The sequence below is a fragment of the Amblyomma mixtum genome, chromosome 2, assembly GCF_055824585.1.
Source record: "Amblyomma mixtum isolate Tamu chromosome 2, ASM5582458v1, whole genome shotgun sequence".
In the NCBI taxonomy this organism is placed as follows: Eukaryota; Metazoa; Arthropoda; class Arachnida; order Ixodida; family Ixodidae; genus Amblyomma; species Amblyomma mixtum.
The window spans coordinates 285,064,230-285,074,776 of record NC_143013.1 but is presented as its reverse complement, the minus strand read 5'-3'; the positions used below and the strand labels follow the sequence as shown (position 1 = coordinate 285,074,776).

Here is a 10,547-nt window from a genome sequence, read left to right as displayed (position 1 = left end):
TGGACATCTCTGTCAAGGAAATACCAGACATTCATCCGGAATTTGATCAAAGTTGACCCAAGAATCGCTGAGCATTTAATAAACCTGTAAACCATTCAATCGTTAAGCTTACAATTACCGCCTCTGCTAATGTGGAAGTTGTGATGTGGCCGAGATGCTGACATTGAAACTGAAATACCGAGCAACTAGTTACTTGGTTTGGTTTGGTTTATGGGGTTTAACGTCCCAAAGCAAATAAGGCTATGAGAGACGCCGTAGTGGAGGGCTCCGGAAATTTCGACCGCCTGGGGTGGAACATCAGACACGAAAACCTTTCCTCGAAGCGGCTACGACAAAGACTTTGATTGATTCCGTCGTTTCCGCATTAGAAATGCAAAGACTGTTCCCAATATTCGCGCATCCGCCATGACTCGCCGAGTGCGCACGGAAGAAACGCCTTCGTCTCTTCGCTGTGCTTCATTTACGGCCGCAAGGTGGCGCTTGCACATTTATCTACCACACAGATGGTCCCAACATCACGTGCGTGTCTGTACGAACTAGCGACGAGAAATTAGGTTTACTATGAATAGGTAGGCAGCCACAAAGCAAAGGAACCTTTCCATCCAATCCACTCTGTTCCCAAACCCACCCATTTCGAGATTAACCACAAAATCAAGAAAAATCGGGCGAATTATTAGCGCCATAAATAGAAGGAAGCACCTTGTTCTCCAGACTGTACAAGCAGGCGCGTCTCCCAAATTGCGCATACCTTATAACCCCGGGAGCGCGCACGCTATTGTTCCTAAATGAGGCACCCATATATACGAGCGCAGAGCCGAAGGTGCGCCTAAATAGAACACACAGTCTAATTAAAACCCGAAGCAGCGGGTATATGGAATTAAAAGAATTAAACAAGCTCCCAACAGAACACAAACAAAAAAAAAAGTGCGGCCAGAGCCCCATGGCTCACGGCGCGTTGCGGGGTCTGACTTGAGTGCGAAGGGGAGTGATTGGGACACAACTTTTCTCTCGTGAAACCGTAATTTATTTTTACTGCGCCAGCGCGCTCGCTCGGCGGCTGCGGAGAAAGAGGGAGAGGAGGAGGGAGCAGCCGTTACCGCTTTTTCAAGTGCCGCGTTATTATACGCGCGTAGACGGTAGATGCGTGGGTGAGAGCGTGAACGTTATTCGAGCGACTCCGAGACGGGAGGACAGCAAAGCAAAAGCGAAGAGCCAGTAAGGGAAGAAATAAAGAAAGAAGTGGCTGTAAGGTGGCAAGGAAGGGTCGAGAGATGTGAATAAGCGAGGTATAGGGAAGGGGATTCGGAAAGGGGGGAAGAGGGATGGGGGAGAGGTGAAAGTAAGCTCAGCGGCAAGAGGCCGTTACGGTCCGAGAGACTGCGGCGGCTCCGGCTCCGACCCTCAAGAGGGGGTGACATGCACGGAATAAAACCGCGACGCCTGCGCGAGGAGCAATTACGGCGCGTTCAGGGGGGCGGGTTGCCTCTCCCCGTTTCTGCCCTTCCGAGAAGACGACGACGTGCGCTCGCGTTTCCGCCCCGGCGTCCTCACCCCAGTCGGGCTCGAAAAAAATGCTGCGCCGGAGGCAAGCGATGGAAGGAGCACGCGTCGACCTCGGGATGGCTTTCACGTCGGTTTGCCTCGCCCTCCTGCTTCAGAGCGCCGCCGGTAAGCAGCCTGGGTTAAGTGGACCGATTTGCAAACACGTTTCCTTTTTGCACAAAAAGAAAAAAAAAATAAGCGGTCGCAAGAAGCACGAAATGTTTGTTGTTTCATAAACACCCCATATGGGACGACCACTCAACGAACTAGCTGTGCAATCTTGTTGGTACACATTGAGACCCTCCTTGAATCGGTGAAGAAAATTTCATATTTAACTTTCAAATTCTACACGGAAAATCCGGTATACCGTATTAGACCGCATATGGGACGACCCTTCAACGAACAAGCCCAGCGTTCTTGTTAGTAGACGTCCAGATCCCCCATTGCATCTGTGAGAGAAGTCCAAGGATAACAAATGTGGTATAGATGCCGTGAAATGACTTCGCGGTGGCTTCTTAGCAACTTCCGATACGCATGCGCAGTACGAAACCACTAGCATGTGTTTTAAATGCTCCAGCAGGGCACAAATTTCGGTGTCTGTCCGCCCTTACGGTGGTCATCTGCGCCTTCGAACCTCAAGCGGCAGTTTTGATGGACCTTATTTTATCCACTTAGACACGCTAAAACGTCGTTGCACATGCAAAGACGATTTTACTGTACGATACATCCTTGTCCGCGTCGGTGCTGGGAGTCAAAATGAGTGCGATGCACTAAACCTCGGGTTTGCCTCATTCATCGCATCTAAAACAAATATCTAACGCACGAAACATCGTAAACGTCTTTTCTCTAGATCTATCGCATGTATTCAACGAGTGACTACTGAAATGTGGACAACAGCCGTGTTTTAATTTCCCTGTTAAGAATCATTCCACATGGTGTCCGCGCGTATTCACTGAAGATGGCATATACCGGCAGAGTGACGTCACGTGGTCGAGTGGCTATAACGACTCACTATCGCTGGCACTGCATCCTTAAGCATAAGTCTTCACCGCAATATCGCCGCAACATCTGGTTCGTAGCGGAGTGGAAACCATGAGCGCGAGGCGGCGGCTTCCAATCTGTGTGCTTGACTCGCAAGCGCCCGACAACTGCACACCATTACGGAAGCCATTGCCTCATGTCCGCATCTTTCATCACAGTGGAAAGTAACTACGAGACGCACCTTATTTTCGGTAATTGAGCACGATATGCTCTTTCGCTTTCTGCGCGAAAAAAGAAAATTCGTTTTTCATGCGCCTTTAATCCACTAACTCCATTACTCTCTGTGTACGACATACCCGTCAACCACCGGCTCACTATACATCATCTCGCTTGCGCATCCATTTCACGAGCAGCACAACATAACTCATACAAGTGCACTTGAAACTCCGCTGCTTTCTCGGATGAAGGCAGACATTTTCAGTCGCTAATCTCTTTTCTTAAAACTTTGAAGTTAGTTCAAGCCACGAAAGTTCCGAGGCTCTTGGGACTGCATATGCTTCTCAAGCATTCTTCATTCATTTTCCTCGCATCCGAGGCAAGCATTGTTTACGTGCTCCGGCGTAGCCTTTTTTACATTCCTACCACCGAATCCATGACAGAGTGTTTACAAAGTAAAATAAGAAGCATGTCGGGAGTTTTCACAGCGCCTTTAGGACAGGACGCAACTGTTTTTATTCTCATGACCATGAAGTAAATCTTCGGTGAAGCACTAAAAGCAGAATAATAACCGCCAACCACGAGCATCGCGCCGGTAGTTAAAAAACAATCAATTATACTGTGGCCAGACTGAGCACGAAAAGTACGCTCTGCAAAATCAAAACAACCATCATTAATCATGCCGCGATACGAGCTCTTCACGACAGCGTGAGAGTTTATTTTGAACAAGCTGTTACAGCCTTTACACGTGCGCGATCTTAATGGTGTTATTTTTTAACATAGGGGTCCTATAAAGAACTTTGACTCTCCTGTACTGCAAAAAATCACGCGTGGTTGAAAATGCTATCCAATCGATGGTATCGCTATTGATGGTAAAATAGGTGCCGGTGAATCTCAAAAATGTGTCATACAGAATTACGTAATGGTGGTGGCAATGGCAGTAGGTTCTACAGCTGCATACTTTAGCAAGCACTGTCACTGTCGCTTTTATGTCCCGGGGAGGAGCCTTGCAGTGCCGTTTTCAGTATCACTTCCGTAAGTTAGAAAGCATAGTTGCCTCACCGTACTGCGTAACGGTGCTGCTCTTGTTTCTGGAAGGTGTCATCAAAAGCAGCGAGCACGCATTCTTGAACACCACTTGACTGCAGTGAATTGCTATATTACATTACGCTAGAATCACACTGTAATCACCGGTGTTTCATATACACGGCCCGAAATGTCTACAAAATCGTCTATGGTCGAGCATCTATAAAGCTTTCTCGTATTGCTTTGTGGACATTCTAAAGGTAGACGCCACGGAGCCTCATCAGGCAAGCGAACTGCGCGAAATCAACTATGTCAATCGAGTGTCGAAAGTGCTTGCATTTCTGCGGTTCCGCACGGTTCTCAGTCTCAAACGGCGTATAAGTCTGCTTCGAGAGCTGTGTGTCGTAGTGGACGGCTATGGCCTCGAAGTTGAACATCCGCCCCAATTCAGGAGAGGGATGGTTCGATTCCCGCTGCCAACCGGTGGCCGCCGGTTTTCTCACATGGGTACAAACCGTGGCCCGGTCTGGTGCTAGGCTTCCCAGGGAGCATGACTTGGAAAAGGAGCTTGCATCTCCAAATCCCATCACCGTGGGCTTGGACAGGCACTCCGATGAAGGGTTACACAAATTGGTTTTACCGTGCATCGCGTATTTAGACCTTCGACGCAACAGCGATCGACCGAAGTGGAGTAGGCCAAAAACCCGTTCCTCCACAAGCATTTCACCCTCAAAGAGCAGAGCACCAGGCCGGGTGAAAGCTTGTACCCATTGAAAGCCGCTGCGTACCAGGTTGTCGAAATTATTTCGGAGCCATCCACTACGGCACTTCTTTATTTCCTCCTTCACTCCCACGTTCCTCCCTTCCCTCACGGCGAGGTTAAGGTATTCACCAAGAAGTGATACAGTAACCGCGCCCCTTTGCTCAAATACCAGCACTTTTTTTTTACCTCCCGCATGCAAGGCGGATGATATGCCATTGGGTCACCGCTGCTGTTGATTCATACGCATTATACATTCGATAAAAGAATTTCTTGTCATGCAATGTAGAATTATTCCATTCCATTCCTACCATTACAGAGTCCTAATAACAGAAACCGAGCCTTATGACAGTCAGCGCACTTCCCTTCTTTGCAGAAATCTTATCATGCGTCTCACGAGCCACAGCATCGCTGCACCGAACCCCCTCCCCACTACCCCCCCCCCCCCCCCCACCCAAACAAAAAACTAAAAAGGTCGATCCAGTCTCACGCTTCACTCTCTTGTCGACTACTCCCTAATTCTTATTAAGGTCAGGGTCATTTCACAAAACGCAGCTCTTCACGTCTATCACAACAGCGCTGAAGTGCATTGTGAAGGCACTCATAAGGAGTATCTCCATCCATTACCTAAAAGACCCTGTTTTTAGGATAGTATCTTGGACATTGCGTACTCTGAAAAAGCCTGTGAGATCACATCAAGAACGATTTAGTGTAATGTGACCACTTTGCAGCGATGACTCTTCCGGCGCGATCTTAGATCTCAGAATTTGTCTCGCATAGCAGGTGCGGCTCGGTTCGTCAGCGAGTGTCAGGAGTGATTTACTCCTCGCGAGGTTGGAAGCGCGCTTCGAGACAGCTGCGTTCGACAGTCTATGTGCTGGCGTCGACTGACGTGAAATAGACGCTTTAAAGTGCTGTTTTTTTTCTGTTTATTGTTGAGTACGCGTACTCGGATATAAATAGCGTGAATAGTACGAAGTATTAGTGCTGCGCTTACAAGACATACGTGTAAAGAAGCGACATCATGGATAAACCGAATGACACGTATTCTTAGTACTCCATGGATATATAAAGCCACAAAGTGCATAGAAACAATTTGCAAACTTATTTTTATAAATATACAGTGCATGCTAGTCGTAGAATCAGTTTTCTGAGAAAATCTCTCTAGTTGGAGGTAACCTCTTCCTTGCACCATTCGACCTCGGACTGTGAAACATTCATATAGCAAAAAAAAAAGAAACTATAAACGGAGAACAAAATACAGAGTCCCGGAAAAGCGTAGCGCGTGCGTCTTTCTCTGTTCTTGTCTGAAACCATGAATCCAGGGTGCCATCCGCCACTGGTGTCCCGATAAACATGATGGGTGACAGCAGATGTTAACCCGTTTGGCGCTTTACGAAAGATGTCAGCCTCATACAAATCCAACTCACCGTGAGCGCAGAGGTTCTCTGCGACCACTTCATTTAGACCACAACAAAAGGTATTCGGTGCGTACACAAGGTGCACCCGTCGCTTATCGAAAAGCCTTCCTGACGGCTACAGTGACAGCTTTAGCTCCCCCAGATTCGCCCTACCTCACACCGAGAGGGCCAGAAATCTGGGCCACATACTTGGGCCGCATAATTAGACCCCCATAACCGGGCCACATATATGTAGTCACATACCAAGCATCATTTACCGCAGCTTTCATCACGTGACTAAGACGTCGTATGCTCAGTGGCCAGAAGCTAAACCCAGCAGTTTTTATTGGACGGAAGATTATCAAAATGATTCCGGAGATGTGGCGTCATTGAGTCTTTTGTTTCGATACGAAGGACATACCTCCTCTAGCTACTGCTACAGTGATGACGATGGCTGCACAAAAATTTGGCGCAAGAAGCTGCCACAAAACTTGATAGTGCCAGCTAAGTTTTACGAGCGGTGGTCTTTGATCGCACAACGTCCGTTTCTGACGCCCCATGTATACTTACGTCGTAAGCGTTTTAAAGGCAAATCTCGACAGAGACAGTCAGAACACTCTTAAGCGTAGCTGTGCTGCACTCGTAAGAATGGATGTAATCCTGCGTGGGCCGCCTATTTGCTAAAGTTCAATGGTAAAGTTTTGTGGTGTCACGTTCCAACGCCAGTCCCTCGGCGCTCTAATCGGTATAGGATAAAAAATTTAGATAACATGGCGCGCTCATTATTGCGCTCGGAAATTTCTGTGCGCACGTGCCCTTAGAAAGTTCCCGCTCGGGTTACCAGGCAGGACAAACGCAAATTACGGTCGGGTATTAGGTTACACTTCTAACAAGGAAGTACATCAAAGCACGCTTCATAATTCCGGATAAGTTCGCCGACAAAACTCTATATCGCTGCTCTCACTCTCGGCGGCTCCTTTTACGAGTGAGGCTCAAACATCATGAAGCATTTATTCCACTCTTTCTATCTGCTTACGTCGCTGCCGCTGCCAACTGTGTATAGAGACGACAGAAATACAGTTCGACTAGCGGCAGCATTCGCAACCATTTTGATTTATTCAGTTATCTCCCACGCTGATCGGAAGCTGGAGTGGATGAAAAAAAAAAAAAAACACGTGTACTAGCAGATTAAGGTGGATCACTAGATACTGCCGAGAGTAAGGCTTAGGATTCAGTGATGGCACGAGAGGGGAGAATAGGTGATTTCAGGCCGTGCTACTCACTGGGACAAAGCATTCAAAGTAAGCATTAGTTCAGCGGTTGGTTTGGAACTCCAGTTCAGTCGACGTTCCACGTGCGAAGACTGGTAAGTAGGGCCCGCAAAAAAATATATTTTTTTTAAGTAAGAAATGTGCGTGTGCCTTTGAAGTCAGAAAACAATACAGCTAGCGTTGTAAGAATAAAACTCGGGCTAAAACAGAATCTCCAGTCACAGTAACGTCTGTGTTACTACATTATCTCTCAAAACTGTGCTGCAACAGGCTACAAGAATGGCACAGTGTATCAGACCTCCGTACAATGGATCCATGACGGGTGTCTGTGCCTCTATCTCAAAACCGTGCAAAATAATGACAGTGGCTGGTAAGCCCTGAAGACCAGTGCCAACGTTTCACGAAGAGAATTTGTTATCAGCATCAAGGCAGCAAAGGTCATCGGTCCATAGCACGCTGGACATATTATCGCCCACTAAAATGACCATACTGAGACTGCGCTCGCTCTCCTGCGCTGTCGTCTCAGTATTGCAGTATAGCAGGCTCAACGGTAATGAACAAATAAGCCAGCACAAGTTGTTTTTAGCGCCGTTTACACCCAAGATTGCGGTCCCACCCTCTCTATCTAGAACTACCAAATTCCTCCATATTCCCATTTTCTTCCTTGGGCATACCTGCCCGTATCTCAAGTCTTTCTTGTACGGACAATAACTCTATCACAGGAAAGATAACGATAAATGCAGTAATCCAGACCTTCGGGCATGCTCAACTACCGGATGGTGATTTTTTTATTTCTTTTATTTATTTAATACTGCGGAGTCGCTTGACTCCAAGCACGGGTGAGCACAGATACAAGTTAAAAATAAACAAGATATGCACGAGCGTCATGCATGAGCAAACAGATCATGTGAAGAAAGAAGCCAAAAAGACAAGGCTTTCACATACAAAACGCTCTCAAATTATCAACAAACATTTCTACATTCGGGCTATTCACTACACACTTCGGCAATTCATTCCACTCTGTAATCGATTCGACAAAAGATGAGTGTTTAACTGTTTTAGAGTATGCACGAAATTCTTGCAGCATTTTTCCATGGTTATAACGCGTACTTGCTCGTGAAACAGGAGTAATATAATCATGGGTGTTCAGTTTAATCAGATTAGTATATATTAAGTACAAAAATTTCAACCTTACTTCAGTGCGCCTTGTCTGAAGAGATTCTAGGCCAATAGAATAGATCATAGCTGTTACAGTCTGTGTTCGTTTGTATCGATTGCAAATGAAACGGGCCGCGGTCCTTTGCACTCTTTCTAATTTGACGATTGAGTCGATTGATTGACTAAGATAAGTCCTGTGTCAAATACCCTTCGTATGCAATTTTACCGTTTTACTATAGCTGTAAGCGCAAGAAAGAGGCTGCACCCGCACGAAGCTTTCACCACCGGCCCTCTTTTCTCATGGTTGTACAGCCGAGCTTAGGCGCTCCAAACCGAGCACGAAGCCAAGCCTACTACAGCGAGTACGGAGACTGCGCCACAAGTGCGCGAGGCCCCCTTAGCCTGCGTTTTTCTCCGACGGAGGTTCGTTTTCTCACGTACAGCTTCCCGCTGCGTCGGCTGGGGTGAAAGCACCCAGCGCGCAGTTGAACTGAATCCGTATGCCTCCCACAGCTGCTCTCATTTCCCTGTTAAAAGGTACTGATTGCGCGCCGCTCTGTGTTTTTTTTTTTCTCCCTCTTTCTTCTTACAAAAGCTGTGGAGGCGTGTAGTGAGCTCCGCAAGTGCTTCCTGCTGCAACCGTATTATGCAAGCTTCTGAGCTACACTGGCTGTAGATCGCTCGTTCCCTGCTGTGAACAGAGTAGTACTAACACGCATTGTTATCTTTGCTTTTGTTTTTGTTTATTTGTTTGTTTTGCAGATAAATCGCGGACCCTAAACCGCGGCGGTGTTCGGTATCGAAGCACGCTGAGATCACGATTCTTCTTTCCCCTTTTTTTCTGAATCATGGACGATGGTTAATAGGGTGCGGAGCAAGATTACAGACCCCGGGTGCTTGCATACGGTAGTGGTAAAAAAAAATTTAAAAAAAACTTTGACGGGAAATATAGAGAAACAGAAATAAGACTTTTTTTTTTTTTTTTTCACAGCTTATAGTGTTCCGATTCATTTATTCGTATGGGCTTTCTGCCAAGACAAGCGCAGCACATTATGGGCATTGATTCGCTAGCATTATCTTTCTTGACGTACCAACTCGTTGCCCAGACATGGCCAGCAAGCACTGAGGAAAGCTACTGCCGAAAAAAAGAGGAAAAAACAGAATGCTAGGGTCACTGGAACATCCTCGGTTCCACAGATACCTCTTTCTAGGGAACATTTTCACCTCGCGGTCATAATTCGTTCGTTTTTAAAGGAATTACAAGGAATTAAAGGAATTTGACGGAGCAGCTGTGCAAGGCCTCCGCCGCTCCGTCAAAGGTCAAAGGTTGAGGCTTCACACGTACCTCGCATCTTTCAGCTTTGCTAGTGAAGTTAGTTAAGTAGCGCTTTCGCGTTAAAACTGCACTCCCAGTGCTTACTAATCGCGCAATAATAAACGTTACATGAAATCCTGCACCATGGAGGGTGACAAAGAAAGAAGTTACTGCAGAGATTTGCTTACGGGCGCATATGTATAATTAAGCACGCGTACCTCCATACACGAGTATTCTGTAGATTCGCTGTTCGTTGTTTTAGCACAATGTACAGTGAACATAGCGCATATCTGCCAGTTTTTACGTCTTTGTTGTACTGCTGCCTTGTCTCATTAGTACGGGGTAGAAGGAAAGCTTCATTAATATCGGTGTAAGGTTTCCTCATTAACATGCCAGGGCTAAAAACGCAAGTTCCGCCCACAACCACGAGTGGGTTCGTGTTGATTTCCTGAGCCTACTTAAGTTGCTAGCTTTATTAGGACATAATAAAATTTGTGCGAAGCTCTTCTTTCCGCCCTCCCTCCTTTCGCCATCAGTTTTTCTTTTTTTTTCATGCAAAAAGAACAGAGATGAAAAATTCAAACATAAAAAGTGCAGAAACGAAAAACTCCACGCGTGCCTTACTAAAATACTGCACCAGAGCGCTTCACTAGGGATAAATTATCTGCTTATTTTGTTGCCTTCAAGCTGCGCAGGGTTCCTTTTTCTAGCTACCGTATAACAAAAGCTTGCTTTTCCATTAGGCAAAAGCTGTGCATGCTTCTAGAAGAGCTAGACTACACATAACTTAGTTTCGTGCTGATGATGTAGAAATGCTGCAAGCCTACGCTGATTGCTTAATTTTGAGTATAAGGTTTTAAAAAACCGAAACACCGTGC

General features: G+C 46.5%; 1 protein-coding gene across 1 annotated transcript in view; it reads left to right on the top strand.

The window, feature by feature from the left end:
* The first annotated feature begins 1,524 nt into the window (after positions 1-1,524).
* The window catches only part of LOC149364333 (uncharacterized), a 30,340-nt gene continuing 21,317 nt past the window's right edge, over positions 1,525-10,547 (top strand). Inside the window, exon 1 of the mRNA XM_089570080.1 lies at positions 1,525-1,668. Within this exon, the coding sequence (XP_089426206.1) occupies positions 1,572-1,668 (97 nt within the window). The 5' untranslated portion in view covers positions 1,525-1,571. The remainder of the gene's footprint in view (positions 1,669-10,547) is intronic.